Raw genomic sequence first — 18579 nt, forward strand, 5'->3', positions numbered from 1 at the left:
GCAAATAATGTGGCATTTTGTCAGCGCATGCCATTCAGTGTGTTCCCCTTCAAGGTAATAAAGTCGTGCTTTTTAAAATGCACACTTATTTTTGTTGCCATGAAGGGAGCTCCAGTAGGTGATGGGAATGAGTAGTTACGTTTGTCAGATGGTGCCAGGTCTCTTGGTTTGTTTGTCGTGTTTCATTTTTTGTTTTTGAGGTCACATTCTGGTTTTGCCTCAGATTTGGAAAGTCCACCATCAGGCTTTTTCTTTCTTCCTAGCAAGAAGTAGCAAGTGACATCACAGTCATTAAGCGTCCTCTAAGATAGACTAATCTCTATGGTCCTCGGAGGCTGCAGGTAGCATTTCGATTATAAGCACGGGATTCTGAGAGTTTTTTGTTAAACTGACTTGTCCAGCAAGACCTCAGCCCAGGAAGAAGGCTCGAACCAAACCCAAGCGACAGAACTGTTGCAAAAAGTCAAGAATCTGAACTCTTTGCCGGTTGTTCATTAGGTACAGAAATGGCAGACAGTTAAACCTATGAATTGTCCAATACAGAGAAGCAGACTGGTATCATTAGAACCTCCCCCGTGTTTTAAAGATTAATTTCTTAAGGTGAGGCCTAAGGGAGTCTGTAACCTACGGGGAGAATGAACAGATCTATTTAAGGAGAGTTTCCCCTCTCCCCAAGGCCAGACAGCCTGAGCGAGGGATGTTCTGAGACGTGAAGGTAACCCACCCTGGGGTGGTTGCCACACCCTCTGCCGAATGTTTTAACTGTATGTTATGTGTTAACAGGGTTAAACTCCAGCTCCTCACAGGTAGGAAACTTGGTGCCCTTTTGGCAAAAAGACCAGCCCGGGCTGCAAGGTGGGCAGGCCACGGTTGCCATGAGCATCCTGCTCGGGGACGTCCTCTGCCAGAGGCCCTGTTTGCCAGAAGCTTGTCTGGGATATACTGACCACTCCCTGACTACCCGTGAACCCCTCTGCCTTTGGCAATGGGGCCTTCTAGGCTTAGCACAGATCCACGATGAAGACCTTTGCATGGCAGTTTCTGTTCGGCCTCCCATGCCAGGTGGCGAAGTAGCCATAGAAACTGAGACGTGTTTGGAGAGCCCTGTTTCACACAGGCAGCATGACTGCCGGCACGCTGCATTAAGGATGGTTCTGGCCAATAATTTGAGGAGGGAAAGCAAGTGGAGTAAAAGAGGAGTCCCCTGGCAGTGGGGGGAAGGAGACTGAAGTTCCACTAGCCATCACTTTTCTTGGCAGGCCCTGGGGAACCACTGCCTTTAGAACTTGCCCCCTTTTCTGTTGCCCATGAGGAATGGAGTGAGCCAGGTCACCTGGCCCAAGGTAAAGAGAATCGAGCAGTTGGGGGCATCACTCTTGGGAGTTTCTTTGAAATGTTTTTGTCCTTGCGGTTTCTAAGATGCTAATGCAAGCCAGGGTGGTTGAAACTGTGACCCAAGCAGTAGTCGCCAACTTAACATTCCACAAGCAGCTTGTAAACTCTCACCTGGAGCCAAGTTGTTTCAGCTTTTTGCCAAAAGAAAAGCCAACTCACGAATACTAAACAGCTCATGATTGATCTGTCCTTAAAGAGACTCCTGTCACACTTAGAGCCACAGACAGGGCTGCAGAAGGGGACAGTGCAGGCAGGCAGGACTGGGCCACAACCGTGAGCCCATGTGGCCTCTTCCCAGCATTGACGGAACGCGCCAGAAAACCAGGACTGTGGGACCACTGGGCCTAAGTTACTCAACATCCCACATGCGCGATTAGGGTGACATCCGTCGCTCCACCCGAACATGCTTGGCTCAAGGCTGGAATAGCCTTGATGCCAGAAGCGTACACCAAGCAGAAACCTGGCTTTTACTCTAAAGGATGACGGGGCTGAGCTTGAGCTTGGTCCCAGCAGTAGGAACCCTCTTAGTAACACCTGTTACTCTGTTTCTTAAAAGAACAAGAAAACATTAACCTTCTGAACCCAAGAGCTGGCCCCTCGCCTGAGGACCGGGTGTGTTTATAAGTGCTTTCCACGCCCGCATGCCCTTCCGGTATAGAAACTGGGGCAGCTGAGGAGTCCGGCTCTTTGGTTTCCTTCTCTGCCTGATTCAGAAAAGGAACCAAAAATCTAGAGAGGATGTCCCCCGCCTCCTAGGAAAGTTCACAGAAGCAGAGTGAAAAGGTCTACACCCCAAGAGGTGCAGGATCCTCCTGGATCCTTGGATGATGGTGAAAGATACTTTCCCAAATGTCCCACTTCAAAGTCATTTCTCAAGCACTGGCCAGAGCTCTTGCTTTGTAGAGCAGAGCACGAAGGGCCAGGCAGCCCTTGGACTTCGTCAGAGCCGTGCTCCTCCTGGTGGCCGACACTCCTGCAGGCTCCAGTTGTCCTCTTAGGCCACTTGCCCGCTGCCTCTTTGTGCAACATGCTATTTGCTTCCCGCCTTGAGCGAGGCACCAGCCCACGGCTGTGGGGCCGGTCTGCCCTATTGTGGGTAACCAGCTTTCACCCGACCCCCCACCACCTGGGGCCAATCAAGAGCATTCTGAACCCTACCCCGCGCACACACACACATGGAAACGAGGTGGGAGTGAGCGGAGGCAGGACAAGGCGCTGCTTTCATGGAGGACAGTGAACCCCAGGGTGGGGTGGGCGGGAAGAGGCGCTGAGCAGCTCCCAAGCTGTAGTGTTCCCTGTAAATTAAACACCAGTTACCTTCTGTGTCCATCTGCGGTAATTGAAGGCAGGGAAAATGTCTCGGTGATTAACTGGTGGTAGTAAACTTTCTTATCAAGTGAGTATCAGGAGATAGCTAGAGAGATTACCTTTATAAATAGGTGTCTGTAAAATACGTATGTCCTTGAGGGCAGGGAGGATCACGAGGACCCCAGTGTTGGACGTGGGCGAAGTGCAGCACTGAGCACATTTAGCCCGAAGTTCGTGGGGAGCAAAGATCACAGGAACGGGCTTGGCTAAGGAAATTAATCCCGCAGATACATGGCCTGTGGAGTGTTTTTGTTGATCATAGAGCTTCTTGGCCTCTCCGGCTTGCTCTTCTCAAGCTTCTAGAATGTTCCTGTGCCTTGGCAGGGAGGAGGCAGTCTCCTCACAGTGGCCACGAGGGTGCCTTCCCCTGGACGGGTTATTTAAGTGTGTGCCTGGGACCGAGATGGCTTCTGCACGTTTCTCTCGGTCTCCGCGGGATGGGCCCCCCCGCCAGCTTCATCTCCTGGCCCTCACGTTCCCCTCTCCTCCGTAGCTAGCTAGCATCGCTCTGATTCCCCACCCGCGCCCGAGACATGGAGAGCTCGTGGGAGCTACTAGAAAGACTCCTTATTTTTCGATAAGTCTGAGGCTCGTGGCAATCGGAGATTAGTTCATTTTCATTCCCACAAGAGCCCCTGTTTTGACAGCTCCCTAAGGAAAACAGCTCCCTGGCTTTCCCGCCGCTCTCGTCTTCCCATCAGCGATTCGGAGTCTGTGCAGCTGGGCGAGAGTCTCCTGGGTGTGAGGCACCCTCCTCCAGCAGATACCCTGTGTCGAGGGGCACCCCCAACAAGCTCTGTTGTCTCTAGAAGAAAAGAAAAAGTTGCTATGGCAGAGATCTGCTTTGTTGGGATGACTTTCAAGACGCAGAGGCTGTTGCATCCGCAGTAGGCAACACTTTTGGCCGAGGAGGGCGATGCGTGTGCACCGCGTTTCAAGTCGAGCTTATTAGACAGGTTGCTGGAGGGGCTCGCACATCACGGAGCGGGCTAATTGGCTGCAGTGCACTCTGCCTCCAACCCATCTCCCTTCTCCAATTAAACTCCCATCATCCTGTTGTCCTGGGCGACCTGCTGCTGCCTCCGATTTGGCATTTCTGTTTGGGTTGGGATTTTTGGGGGGTTTTTTTGTAGTCCTTTGAAAGGTAACTTAATGAAACACTTTAAATACTTCGTTTTTTAATTTAAACTCTTTTAATTAAAGCACTTTTCGTGGAACCCTCAGTCACGAGTTCTTTCCCCACATCCTTCAGTACTTAATCTCAGAGCAGAATTGGAAATATCGATAGAAAGTGTAAATCATGCCCTCCTGCTGAAAGCATTGTATCAGGTTTCGGCTCAAAAGAGCACCATTACCTTTAGCTGTCACGGATCTGTACACTTGATCGATAAACTTCAAATATTATTAGAGGTGGAGGCTTCAGAGATTTGCTCTGTTCTTTGGAGAGAGACAGAGATAAATCTTTCTTAAAAATTGACTTGAATTTGCACTCTCCGTCTTCCCGGTGAAATGCATTTCTCTCAGGCGTCCAGCAACTGCAAGGGGGACAGATTTATAGGCCATGTGCTTCTTGTACTGAAAGATTTAAATGGTAAATCCTTCACATATGACTTCACAAATCATGTAAAGTTAAAAGATTTTTACCGTTTCTGTTGCTGCTGTGCTTAAATTGTAAGGTACAGCTAGTAAATCATTTTAATGGAGGTGTCGTACTTGACTCAATAAAAAAAAAGACAATGGTTTAGCTTCCACTCCAAAATGTTAATGTATTAATCAACGGGAGAATAATTGTTTTTTACTACATTATAAATCTCGGGTGCCATTAGGACTTCAGCAAGGGGTGATGTAGCCACATTCCTAAATTAAAATTGTTTACACTGCCATACATCCATTCTGCATCGCCATAGCTCATTCTGGGTTCATTTTGGAGTTGTCCCTCAGCCAAACGTGTCGTCCCTCAGTCGGAGGAAGACATCCCGAGGGAGTGATGCTTATAAAGGAAAATTAATTGCCTCGTGAAGTGTTAAATAAATAAAATAAAACCCGTCTGTGGCAATGGACAATTATTCCTTGCTGTCTTTTTTGAAATAGGTTTTTAGGTTTTCGATTGAGGCTTACTCCCTCATACATCCTAAATGTAGCAAGCGTGTCACTTGTCTTTAGTCTTATAAGCCTTGTTTTATCTCGAGGCAGCTGTGGCTTGTGAGCTCCTTTGCCTGTGCACGCGCCTAGCAGGGAAGAAGTCGCTGGGCCCTTCCAGAAGGGCTCCTGCCGCCTCCCCCTGGCAGCTCCCGTCACCGCCCGAAGGTGCTGTCCCGAGCGCCCCGAGTAGCTAGGTCAGCCTCCTCCTTAGGATCTGCAGCTGCACACAGCTGGAGTGAGCGCTAAGACCAGGCCAGGACTGGACAGGCTGTTTCTTCTCTCCCCGGTCCCTAGGCTTGTTCCACATGCATTAGCGCTCCTCCGCTGCTTATAATGAAATTGCCTTGTGGGGAGAACAGATCAATTCGGCTCTGGACAGGTCAGTCTGTTCCCTTGGTGTAACTTGATCCATCTGGCTTGTCTCTCTGGCTCCTCCATTATAAAAAGAAGGTGATCTCTGACCTGGAGGCAGTGTGGCCAGGGCTGCTGGTGTCTTGTAATGAGCTCTACATCCCTATTCCTTTTCTGATTCCAACAGATTCTCGAGCAGGTGAAGAAGGCGCCATCAGAGCGGTGGATCATGCCGTGATCGGCGGTGTCGTGGCCGTGGTCGTGTTCGCCATGCTGTGCTTGCTCATCATTCTGGGGCGCTATTTTGCCAGACATAAAGGTAAGCAAGGTGCTCTGGCAGGCAGGAGGCCTCCTGTCGCCGCAGCCCCTCCATTTGGGGACTTGACAAGGCGTTCCTTGATAGGCAGTGTGGAGTATGTGGCCACATAGCCTATCGATGATTCCTGAAACTGGCAGAGAAAAAAAACAAAAAACAAAAAACAGAACTCTTAGCAGCTGCTGATGAGGACTTCGAAGGCTGATGAGTAGCACTTCTTGATTTGGATTTTCTCTAAAAGCTTTCTAGACTTGTTATTCTGCAATCCATAATTGGGGAGAGAGCAAAAACTGTAAAAATAGGGGCTGGTGTGTGAGGTGGGGCGTGAACCCCAAAGCAATAAATGGGGAAAGAAAGTGCTCGTACCCTGCTGCTTTCTGGGAAGCAGGTGGACAGGCAGCGCTGCCTGGCCCCAAGCTCGGGGTAAGCTGGTCACAGCAGCTAGAACACTTCCTTGGTTTGATGTGCCTTAAAAGCCACATAAATATGTATTTTTTTAAATTATCAGTGCAATTGATTTAAATTGCCATTAATCATCACACTTATGAACTGTGCAGCCTGGATGGGCAATCATCTTTTCCAACGCTCCTCCTCTGTGCCCCATGCTGCTCCAATCCCCTTCCCTCCCCCCCCCCTTTGTAATTTATTCTCCCCTTTCTTTGTCGGCCCTTGTCCCTCTCCGCTATTTTTCTCAAGCGCTGTGCAGTGAGCTTGCGGGGCTTTCCCATAGCATTAGCTGCAGGCCCTTGCCTACTACTGGATTGTAGGATTTGGGTTTGGGGAAGGTCCCTTGAGCACAGCAATGGAGGTCCAAGGTGCTTGAAACCCCAGTAGGACCCACAGTGCCCATCTCACACATGAACCATTTGGGGACCCTCTGCCTGTGCCCAGGAGGCAGCCCCTGGGGCCGAGAACGCCCAGTCTCTTGGTGTTGAGCTTGATAGAGCCAGAAAGATGAGGCCAGAGAGCAGGGCCGAGTCTGCTCAGCAGCTTTGTGGACCAAGGGGCAGTGGAAGGAAGGGAATAGGAGGGAAACATCTGACCACCTGCCTGCTTAGATCCATCACGTACGAAAACCTGGAAATACAATAAGTGTATCAGCCTTTTTTTTTTCCTTAAGAATCTTCGAGAACACAGTATATAACAGGAGGAGGGCTGTTTGACTATGGTAGGCAGTGTTAGCTCTGCCTAGATGTCCTACTGTGGTGCAGTCCTTGTCTCTCTCCGTAAACTCTCCCGTAAATGGTTGGGACTTGCCGATAAGAGTGTCTCCAGCTTTGGAACGTTCTGTGTGTCGTCATTCTAAAGTGGCTGTGCCAATTAGCGAATCCATGAATCCGGGTCCAGGCTAGAGTCACACCTTGAGTGAGAATCGCTTGTCCCCTAAGACAGACCCCCCGGTCTCGATCACAGCTGTCAAAATATCAAGTTGCTTCTCGATCTGGAACCCCACTCTGTAGCAGGAGGCTGCAGACAGACATGCCCATGTGTAAGCCCCCGCTGACGGACAGGCAGCAATGACCCCTGGAGACAGGAGACAGGGGTCCAAGTAAACGATTTGAGGCGGCCGTAGAACATCATCAGGGCCCTAATTCATTAATTGGCTAATTGCTCTTCCTTGCTTTGGTCTTTAACCATGTACGCGCACATCTCTGATCATTGGTCCTGGCGTTTACTGTTCACACGTCAGTCAGCAGCTCTCCAGCTTTCTGCATTTTTAGCTCCCACTCACGTCTTCTTCTGCCGACACCCTCTGGTCATAATCACTGCTCTAATGTCTCATTTGCTGAATTATATCGCAGCGGTTCAGTTGGAGTGGTGCCTTTGGAACCCCCGGATCCCCATTTGTCTCACCCACCTCGCTCTCTCCTTCCAATTGTTTTTTTCCCCTCTGCTGCCTGCACACCACTTCGGCTGATGATGGCCATAAAGCAAGTTGCCATCTCTGTACCACTTTACACAGAGGCCATCAGACAGTCACGGTGCTTTACCCCTTCATCTTTCAGGTACATACTTCACTCATGAAGCCAAAGGAGCCGATGACGCAGCAGACGCAGACACAGCTATAATCAATGCAGAAGGAGGACAGAACAACTCCGAAGAAAAGAAAGAGTACTTCATCTAGATCAGCCTTTTTGTTTCAATGAGGTGTCCAACTGGCCCTATTTAGATGATAAAGAGACAGTGATGTTGGAACTTGCGAGAAACTCGTGTGTTTTTTTATGAATGGGTGGAAAGGTGCGAGACTGGGAAGGCTTGGGATTTGCTGTGTAAAAAAAAAAAATGTTCTTTGAAAGTACACTCTGCTGTTTGACACCTCTTTTTTTTTTTTTTTTTTTTTTTGTTGTTGTTGTTGGTTGGTTGGTTTGTTTTTGTTTTTGTTTTTTTAAGTTTTATTTCTTCCTACCAAGTCAAACTTGGATGCTTGGATTTAGTTTGGGTAGATTGCAGAAAATTCTGTGCCTTGTTTTTTGTTTGTTCGTTGCGTTCTTTTTTTTTTTTTTTTCTGTTTTTTTTCTTTTTTTCCTTCGTGCTCATTTGTTTTTTCCAAAACGTTTTGGATTTTTTTTTTTTTTTCCAAAATCTCCCATTTTGGAATTTGCCTGCTGGGATTCCTTAGAATCTTTTTCCCCCGATTTTGTTGTTGTTTTTTGCTTTTGTTGTTGTTTATTTTTGAACTGCTTTATGTTCAAAATTCAGTTTCGTAAAAGGAGAACCAGCACAGTTAGATTTCATAGTTCAGAATTTAGTGTGTCCATAATGCATTCTTCTCTGTTGTCGTAAAGATTTGGGTGAACAAACAATGAGGACTCTTTGCTGCTACCCATGTTTCAAATACTTAGAGCAGTGAAGACTAGAAACTTAGACTGTGATTCAGAAAATGTTCTGTTTGCTGTGGAACTACATTACTGTACAGGGTTATCTGCGAGTGAGGTGTGTCACAATAAGATTGAATCTGTCTTTAATTCTGTATCTGTAGACGGCTCAGCATAGATACCCCACACTGTCCAGAAAGGTTTGGGGCGGAAAGAGCTCCTCCTTTTTCAATGCCCTAAACAGACCTGACAGGTGAGGTCTGTTCCTTTTATATAAGTGGACAAATTTGAGTTGCCACAAGAGGGGAAGGTAGGGAGGGGGGGGAAGCTAGTTCTGCTCTGGTTATTTCTGTTCCAAACGATTCCATCCGCCTTTCCCAATCGGCCATACTTCTCACTAATTTGTAGGAAAAAGCAAGTCCGCGTGGCGTGTGAATGACTGGATGGGACAGGGTTTTTTGGTGTTTTGGTTTTTTTTTTTTTTTTTCCTTTGTGCTTAGTTAGGAAGGCAGTAGGATGTGGCCTGCATGTACTGTATATTACAGATATTTGTCATGCTGGGATTTCCAACTCAAATCCGTGTGAAACTTTTCATTCCTTCAGATTTGGCTTGACAAAGGCAGGAGGTACAAAAGAAGGGCCGGTATTGTTCTCACACTGGTCTGCTGTCGATCTCAGTTCTCGAAAGGTCAGAGCAGAGGTGGAAAAACAGCATGTAGGGATTTTCAGTTACTTAATCAAAACTCAAATGTGAGTGTTTTTATCTTTTTACCTTTCATACACTAGCCTTGGCCTCTTTCCTCAGCCTTAAGAACCGTCTGCCAAAAAATTACTGATCCTCGCATGATGGCAGCCATAGTGCATAGCTACTAAAATAAGTTACCTTGAACATATCTTAGGTGGGGAGCCTCGGGAAAAGGTAGAGGAGTCGAGTTACCATTTGCATCTTTTTAAAGAAATGTGGGGATTTTCACTGAAACGTCTAGGAAATCGAGAAGTAGTCCCGAAGGACGAACACTAAACTCTTACCATATGTTTTGGTAAGGTTCCAGACTCCAGAATACAGTCCCTATGGAAAGATGGCATCAAAAAAAAGAGATCTATATATATATAAATATATATTATATAACATTTTCAGTGGGTAATTTTGGATTTTGCAAGGTACATTTTTACTATTGTTACATTATGTGGAAAACTTACGCTGATTTATTTAAGGGGAAAAAAGTATCAACTCTTTGTTATTTGAAAGTGTTGTTTATTTTTCTTGTCTTTGTTTTAACCTTTGATAGAACCATTGCAACTACGGGGGCCTTTTGGGAACGGACTGATATGTAAAAGCGAATCCATATTGAGCAGCATTTTGTTTTCCCCCCTCCTATCCCTCGGCACTTAACCAAGGCAAAAAGCCGCCACGAACATCCCTTTTTCAATGAATTTTCTAATGTGCAGCTCTATTCCGAGCCCTTAGCACCCATTCTGCCCATAGTATAATCGCATCAGAGGGTGAGAACCATTTAGCATGTCTTTGAAAGGTCTTTTCAGTTGTTCTTTTTAGGGGGAAAAAAAATAGCCTACCATTGCTCACAAAATTGGCATCTCATTTTTGGGACCTCCCATCTTTGTTTTGAAAAGTGTACAGTAGTGCAGTGTTCCTAATGTAACTTTATGGCTTACAATGTTGACATGTCTCAGGTTCATGTGTTTCGATTGGTGTTTTCCGTCTCAGGTAGATTGCAAAGTGTAGGCCCCACACATTGGAAAAAAAAAATAATAAAACAAAGCAAAAACAGGAAATTATGGGTTTTAGTTGTATATTGGTTTATGTATTTTTTCTTAAGTATACAGTGCACTGTTTGAAATGTATTGTTGAGTATTACTTTGTACAGGTTGATCACTTTTTTTAGAGTGAAGAAAGAACAAACTTGTTTTTTGTGTTTTTTAAAGGAATATAAAATAATGAAGGATGTATAATTGATGCCAAATAAGCTTGTTCTTTAGTCACACCGACGTCTTATTTTTCCCTTTAGGCCAGTTCTGTTTTTAAGGTGTACATGAACAATGTTATGGTGTAAGAAATTCCATATCCATATGTTCCCATTCGCATTTTGTATTGGTTCATGTATACCATTTTTACAAAAAAAAAAGAAAAAAAAAGAAGTACTATAAAATATCTGTCTTCTTAATAAAAAAAATTAATGTTACCAAGTGATCCTTTACTCTCTTTATGGACTTCTTACGGACGCCGGGCGCGAGAGAAGAGCGGGGGCCCCGGGTCCACCTTCCTCCCCAGGGTCGGGCGCGGCGCCGCCAGCGCGGGCCGTAGGTGCCCGGAGAGGCTGCGGCCGGGCTGCGAGCTGCCTTCTGCCCTCCGTCACCCTCCCCTGCCCATGCTCTCTCCTCCCGCTCAGGGGACAGGCCGGCCAGGTGCGCCGGCAGCGTGGACTCGGCGATTTGTGCAGGTGCGCGACGCAGCGGCGGCCCCCACCCCCTTCACCCGCCACCCCCACCAACCCCCCTGTGTTGGCTGCTCCACCTGTCTCTTACTTTGGGATTTCGTGTCTTAACAGCTCATTCCGCCTTCTCCATTTCAAGTGCTCTCTCCTTTAACAAAAAGATGGTGTGATCTGCGGAGGACCGGCTGGGTCGCCTGTGGGAGATGGTTCTCACTCGCTGTTTGCAGGCTGCGGAGAAGGCAGGGCCGGTGCACCCCCGGGAGCAGGTGTGTTGTTACCGCCCCCCCCCTTGCCTTGCAGGCCCAGGTGAGCAGAGACTACGCTTCATGGTGACTGATCTCTCAAAATGCGTGGGGATAATGTGTGAGCGGCCCAACTGCCCTCTTCCCACCATCCGCCCGGCTGGGGTGGAGCTTCCTTTTCTCTCTCTCAGGCAGGTAATGGGGACAACCAGGCAGTGGAAAGAAAGGTAAGTTCCAGAAAAGCCAGACGGCTGTGTATCTCATTTCAACCGCCTCCATCCTGGCCTGGTCCCTTGCCTGGCTCTGTACAAATCGGCCAACCGGCTACGCTGTTCCCTGGTATCTGCTGCGTGTTCTGTCCGGGTGGACACCAAGAGGTGTAAGACAGTCACCGGAGACTAACAGGCCATCGGTTCCACCCACGTGGAAACATGAAGTGGGCCTCAAACATGGGGCCGCGCTGAAGATGGCTAAGGAGCCCCAGGTATCCTGGGGGCATGTCTTGGAGGAGGGAAGTGTGCCGGAGAGCCAAGACAGCTTCCCCGAGGAGGAGGAGGGCCTCCAGCGGGCCCAAAAGGGTATTTAGCAAGGAGGGAAGGGGAACCGACGGCCCCCCGGGCAGCAAGCCCCACGAGGCCACTGGCCAGTGTGGGGAGACTCCAGCAAGCCAGGCCTTGAGAGCTGCAAGGTTGCATGGGTCTTGTGGCTGTCCTCAAACCCAGACACGGGAGTCCCGATTTCCAGGGCCGGTGTGGGCCTTTGCCAGGGGCACAGAGCCGTGGGGCGCACTGACTCATCACAGCTGTTTAGAGAGGGTGATAGAGGGCAGAGATTAGGAGTACGGGTTCCAGTCCCTGCTCCGCCACAAACTAGCTGGGAACCGGGGCAAGTGACCCAACCTCCCTGGCCTTGGTCTCCTGCTCCAGAAGGTAAGGCTCACCCCAAGTACCGTTAGGAGACATACATGGGCTAAGCAGGAAGTGCTTAGCAACTAAGGTGCCAGACACAAGGTCAGCCGTACAGGACGGAGGGAGATGGAGTGGAAGGGTAGAAGGTTCCCCACGGCGGCCGAGAGGTGGGTACTGCCCACGTGGAGGGCCTCTGGGTACCCCCACGTGTGGACGCCGCACGCCCCGGTGAGGCTTGCCTTGGATGGCGTAACCAGCCCATCCCCTTGTCTGTAGCCTGACGCCCCGGACTCAGCTATAACCCACAACGAAGGGACCCAAGAGGTTGACGGCCCAGAGGCAGACATGAGGCGGCAAGTTGCCTCACATTTGCTTAGGGTTCCACAGGGTATGCAAATGAGGAGACGCCAGAAGCCGCCCACGTGAGCGGGCGCTGCCCGGCCTTCGTTTGGGGTGGGAGTGAAAACGGCCCTCGCTTCCTCCGGGGGGTTCTCACAAATGTTTTGGCCTGCTCGCGTTCTCCAAATACATCAACCGGAACCCCGAGGTGATACGCGGGTGTTAATTGGTGCAATCTTTCACTGTCCTCTGTCTACTTGAAATGTAATTCTTGCCCTACCGTGGCCTCGTCCATGGAGAAATGTCCCTTTGATTCTGTCATCCGGAGCCTTAAAGCAGCCAGGCAGTCCCCACGCTGCAGGTAGAAGGACCCTGCTGGAGTGGTAGCGTTCTGCTTCGTTACAGAATTTGCCTAGGACCCTTTTTGTGGGGATCCCGAGTACACGGCCCCTGGTCATAAAGACCTAGCAGCCACAAGCCTTCGGAGCAAAGGTCTGTCCACAGCCATCCACGTGTACTTTGGAAAGATTTCCAAAATGACGCCGTTGCATGTCCTAAGCCATTGTCCCCAGGAAGGAAAAGGGGATTCTTGGCTGCCATCTGAGGACCCTGTGGGCCAACGGGCACCAAGCGGCGGGCCCGTCATAGGCGCTCAGCCAGGGGCACTTCACCACCGGGAGGCTGCCCGAGCCCCTGGCTGCTGAGTCACACTTGGTAGTTAGCATGACAGGTCACCAATTCTGTATTTCAAACCTTGACATTTACACGTGCAGCTTTCGGCTGGGTGTTGAGCCTGCCATCTGGCCCTGGGTGCAGTGCGAACAGCCCCGTCATCCTCGGGGACCCGGGAGAAAACAGGGGGACCTGTCCCCTCCCCCGGTGAAGGACGCGCTGGGGAATGGCTAAGCAGAGCCTCCCTCTTGCCTGCCTGTGTGGCGAAGGGCCTTCAGAATGACGTACGGCGGGTTAGAAAAATCCCACCACATTCCTTGCCCTCTTCGTGTTCATCTCAAAATTGTCAAATGGGCCTCCGACACCAGGCACCGTTTCCAATGCCCCCCGGCTCCCCGCCCCCAATCATTACACGTGCCAGAAAGAGGGTGTCAGGTGCAGGGATAATGTGAGCACCCCAAAACAGAGACTCGAGAGCAAGAATCTTTTTGCAAATCTCCCCGTCCTCCGTTTCCAGGCTCTTCCCGACGCAGAAAATGGTTTTATTTTTCATTCCCGAGTCTCCTGCCCCTGCTGGCCAGGGCCCGGATATGCACCTCGGGTTTGCTTTATCCAACCCCTGGGATGAATCCCAAGGAGGCACTGGACTCAAAGTCCACTGCTTTCTGTCGTGCGCATGCACGCCCGGGCCCCTCCCTTGTGATCCTCCTCGAGGTGTTGAGCTGTGGAGGTGGTGATTCTGGGAAAAGTGAGGAATCCTAGAGAGAGGGTCAGATCCGCGCTCGCTCCGGGCCGGGGACGGCGGCTGCTCTCCCAACGTGTGCTGGCTCGCAGTCATATTTCAGACACATGATCGCCTTAAATCTTCCTTAAGTGCTATCTTCTCAGGTTAATTAATCACCAGGCTTAAACTTGCTGTTACCAGCAGGAAGTCCATCCCGAAGTCAGCAATGTTACGATTGCATCTTCTAATACTGTTTATCCTGCATTAGTGTTTACTTAGGGGGAAAATTGATCGGTAATTGATATTTCAGTCTTCCAGAGCTGGTGTTGGAAGAGCCTAATGCAAGCCTTTAATAGCAAGCAAATATTTAAATCCCTTAATGGTTGCTGAATATTGAAATGTGTGACTTTATTACCCTTTTTTGGTTTGTTTTCTCTGTAGTTGTGTATTTCATCGTTTAAACTTGCAACGGATGCTGGCAGGCTCGAGTCTAGCTAATCCACAAAAGCTGTTTGCCCAGACGCAGCAGACCTGATTAAAAAGTATTGCTATGGCAGGAAGTCTTCTGCACTAATCAGTCTCCGTTAGCTAGTGACGAAATTACTATCCATCTCTCTCTCTTTCTCTTTCTCTCCCTCTCTCTAGGCCTGTTTTCTCTAACCTCCTCTCCCAGAATAAAGTGATGGGGGCAGCTATAGTGTTGCAATTAGGAGCATGAATCTTTTATCGTTTGGACAAGGAAGGGGAAATGCCATTACTGTCAACTGAAATGTCCTCCTTGGGTTTTTTGCTCCTACTTCCCTGCCAAAGCCCATTGCTGCTGCTGAAAGTGTATAACATTCACAGCTGTTCTTGATGGCTTGATTCTTAACACAGCCAGAAATGTAGCCCGGGAGATGCTTAAGACAGTTTATGGAAAATAATAGATTTCCTTGCAGAGACACCAATGCATCGAGAAGGGTCTTGAGTCACGTTAGACCCAGCCAAGATCACCAGTTTTCTCCCTTTTTGGCTTCAGTTACAAAAGCTTCTTGCTTTCAAAAAAAAAAAAAAAATGCAGGCCCTCTTGAATCCTCTGTGTTTTCCCGGTTGGTTTCTATCAGCACCCACAAGTCTCTGGCTTTGGCGCCCACTGTCTCACCACCCACCTCCAGCAGCCGTGGGATCTGACCAGAAGCAGTGCCTTCAGAAGTGGAGAGACCGGGATGCCGCAGAGTGGACCAGAACCACCCAGAGAGCCAGCCGATGGGAGCTGAGACTAGGTCGTCCAGCCTGGGGGCTCCAGAGACAGAGGTGGCTCTGGTGGAGGCCGCCGCCACCACCCTAGCACGGAGGTGGGGGGCCTTCCCTGTGTGCCAACCCCGTGTGGCCCTCGGGAATGCCAAGGAGTGGTGTAGTTAGTTCGCTAGCTCCGGCCGCACAGCCCCTTAGGTAGGCACTTCCCCGGAACCAAGCTCCCTGTGGCAGGTCAAGAGGGAGTGGCTCCTCGGTCACCAATGTCTGGAAGGCTCCGAGGACGAAAACGCAAACGGTGCATCACAAGGTCGCAGCTCTCAGACTGTTTCTGCAAATGCATGTCAAAAGCCATGTGTTTCTTCGCCCCAGAGTGCCTCCCCAGTCACGCCAGGAAGGGAAGGCGGCGGGCACAGGCCGGCAGGCACCGGCCACCTCCCCCTGGCCCGTCGGCTCCGGCTGCGGCCGCCAGCACCCCCAGCCGCTTGCCGCCACTCCCCCACTGTTTTCATTCTCAGCTTCTCCTAAATGGAAACCATTAATCATACTAAATTGTGCAATGATTCCATGATAGGGAGAATGCTGATGGCAAAAATCATTCTCCGTTGTTGTGCCAGGCAGGCAAAAGGCAGAAGTATTCGCTCGTTGCCCTGCCTGGCTCCTTGCAAATGCTGACCGTGTGTTTGCCCACGCAGCTGCCTCTGTGCACACAGCTTATTTTAGCACCGGGCTAAGGCATTCCAACTGTTGACAGACACGAGGCGCCCAGTCACCTCTTCCTTATTCCAAGGACGGCCAGTAAGACTTAGAACCATGGGCACTCCCGGAAGTCCTTCCCATCTTGGGGGTGGGGGGTAGGTGGGGGCAGATGGGGGGGGGCACAGATCAGGGGGACGGGCGCTGTGAGGCCCCTGGAAGCCCCAAGGGGGTCTCGGATGGGCTGAGCTGGTGGGGCAAGCTGTGCCCCCCACACACGTCTGCCAGCTGGATTTCAGAAGAAGCCAGGTGTGGGTACCAAGGAGGCTTTCCGCCTTTCAGAAGTTGATGTCTGCTTCGCTTTCGACAAGCCTCTTTGTAAGCCACCCCTTCTGAATTAGAATCATTTTCCAAAAGCTCTTAAGCTATGATTAATGCCAGGGCTGTTTTTAACAATCATCCTGCCAGTCTTAAGCTGTAGTCATTTTCAATAATTTGGAGTGCTCAAAGGCAAGCCAGGAGTTTGTTGACAACAAAACCCATAAGAGCACAGCCAGGCAGCCACAAAAGATGGAAAAGCAAAGGGACCATTTGGGCTTAGCTGGCTTTTTGCTCCCAGAGTTTCTCCACTAAAAGTTTGATTGAACGCTCACAATGCATTAAGGATCCAACTGTGAACATGGCTCGGCGAGAGGGCTGCCAGCCTGGCTTTTGTGTGAACAAATGAGCAGCGTGTTTGGAGGGCTCCTGGTTTATTTATGGACATGTGTGGTTCATTCATGCCGTCCCCAAACCAGAGGGCCCTCGTTTGTCTTCCCTTTGCCAACATCAAAGACCGGGAAAGAGATGCAGTTGCTTTGCTCTGGGGCTGTTTACTCCTCGTGATGCCGAGCGAGCGAGTCCGGGCCAGGCTCTGGGAACCCAGCTCGGCGGCCCGCCCCGGCCTGTCCCCCGGCGCGAGGACCGCCCTCTTCGTCCTGGCCATCTCACGCTAGAGCATCCATCTGTTTGAAAGCCCAAGCCGAAGCTGTGGCTTGAAATGTCCATGGTCACAGATTTACTTAGACGCAGCTTCAGATGGCACTTATTTCTAGCTCATTGCTTCCTCCGGTAGGAAAGGGTCAGCTCTGGGTGACGGGAGTTTAACCCAATGAACGTGCCATGATTGATAGATCTTTGTCGCCATCCAATCCCGCCATCGCACTGGCTGTTCCGTGGGGTGTCTAGGCAGCCGGGGAGCATCTGGACTTCCGGGCAGAGCCTGGAGCTTTCCTTAGCTGACTTCCAGTCGACTCCCTCAACCATGAATCACCACGGGGTCTGCGCTGCTGCGACCAGCAGGGTCTCAGAGGCTTCTATCACGTTCCCTGTAGGTCCCTACTGGCTTCAAGCCCCTCTCTTCTGAGGCTGAACAAACAGATGTCTAGCGTTTGGCCTCTGAGTGGTTTCTGGGTTGGCCAGGAGTGCCCCCTAAAACACTCCCAGTCCACCAGTGACCAGTCTCCCCGCGACCCTCCCCACCCCGAAGGGATTTCTCTCTAGGTGTTTCCTCAGCAGCTCTGAGGCCTCACTGGGGCATAAGCCCCTCCAGCATGGCACCCGCCTTAGGACCCCTGGGCTCTGGGGAGATGAAAACTTTGCTCCAGGCCTGCCTCCTCTTCCATTACATCCGTCTGCCAGGTAACAGCATCAGCAGCCACTTGGCCTGGGGCCCTGGGGGCCACCCATCCATGATTCATTCCTCCCTCTCCCTCATCTCCAGCTTCCAGCCCATTCCCAAGTCCAGCCCACTGCCCCCTAAGCTCATCTCCGCCTGACCCAACCTCATCCTGACCCTCTCTCTCACGGGCCCTTTCCTTCCCACGACAGGACAGCGACAGCCTCTTTACTGGTTTCCCTCGCCCCATCACTGTCCCAATCAGAAGTAAACTGGTCCCTTCACCACCCCCACCACCCCTCCTGGCTTGGAAACCACTCCCGCTTGACCTGTTGGCTGCAGAATCAATGCCCATGCTCCCAGTCTAAGTCACCCTAGTTTGGCTTTCCAGCCTCCCCTGTCCCCTCCCCCCATGACCTTCCTGCACCTGCAAGGCTGCCAGTACCCCTGCCCCAGCACGGCTGCCGGTACCCCTGCCCCAGCCTCCCGAGCACCTTGGCCTCGGCCCACATCCCTGCCGGGGCCTTCCAAGCACCTCAGCCTCGGCCCAGTCTGTGCCTTCGAGCATTCCAAGCGTCCTTCCCCTGGGCTCCTCCTCTGAACGGGCCCAGCCTCCCAGGCTTCCCTCCATCTGAGTCCTTATCACAGATCCGAACTGTTTACCTTGCTGTCTCCCTCAATAAAACAGTCAACTCCTTGAGAGTAGAGACTGTATCTGATCCAGCTCTGTATCTCTGAAGCCACGCGCAGTATCTGGCCGTGTGCTCAATAAATTATTGAATAATAAGAGAGAGGTTTTTTTTTCCCCATCTATGGTTGGATGGGTCTTTCATCTGCCTCTTTTCCTGGAAATATCCTGGTCAGATCTGCTTTCTCTCTTTCTTCTTTCCAACCAGCAATGCTATAGTTTCTGGAAATCCTTCTGCTCTGCTGAATTTTTCTTTGGTTTCGATTCCATCCTGGTCAACTTCGTTTTGTCCCATCCTTCCCCTTTTCTCTCCCTCTGGGCTGTTTTACCCATTAAGATCAATACATCCTCTAAACATTTCCAGGCCCTGTGGACATACGTTAAGACCTGGAAAGAAATTTAAAAAAAAAAAAAAAAAAAAAGCTCCAAACACAGAGAAGAAAACTGTAAAATCAAAATTATTACATGTTTAATTAAATATCTACAAAACTGTAATGTTGTCAACCAGTAAACTGCTACCGAACTGAACTGAACTGGTAAATAATCATGTATAAATTGTACTCCGGGGCTTGCGATGGA

The 18579-nt window shown here is 50.1% G+C and overlaps 1 protein-coding gene across 6 annotated transcripts in view; it reads left to right on the top strand.

Moving 5' to 3' along the window:
* CADM1 (cell adhesion molecule 1) overlaps positions 1–7768 on the top strand; it is a 323803-nt gene extending 316035 nt beyond the window's left edge. For all 6 annotated transcript variants that reach the window (XM_041770934.1, XM_041770935.1, XM_041770937.1 and 3 more), the window contains 2 exons: positions 5444–5575; positions 7579–7768. In XM_041770934.1, coding sequence (XP_041626868.1) covers positions 5444–5575; positions 7579–7697 — 251 coding nt within the window. In that variant the 3' untranslated portion in view covers positions 7698–7768. The remainder of the gene's footprint in view (positions 1–5443; positions 5576–7578) is intronic.
* The last annotated feature ends 10811 nt before the right edge of the window (positions 7769–18579 follow it).

This window comes from Vulpes lagopus, chromosome 10, assembly GCF_018345385.1.
Source record: "Vulpes lagopus strain Blue_001 chromosome 10, ASM1834538v1, whole genome shotgun sequence".
Lineage (NCBI taxonomy): Eukaryota > Metazoa > Chordata > Mammalia > Carnivora > Canidae > Vulpes > Vulpes lagopus.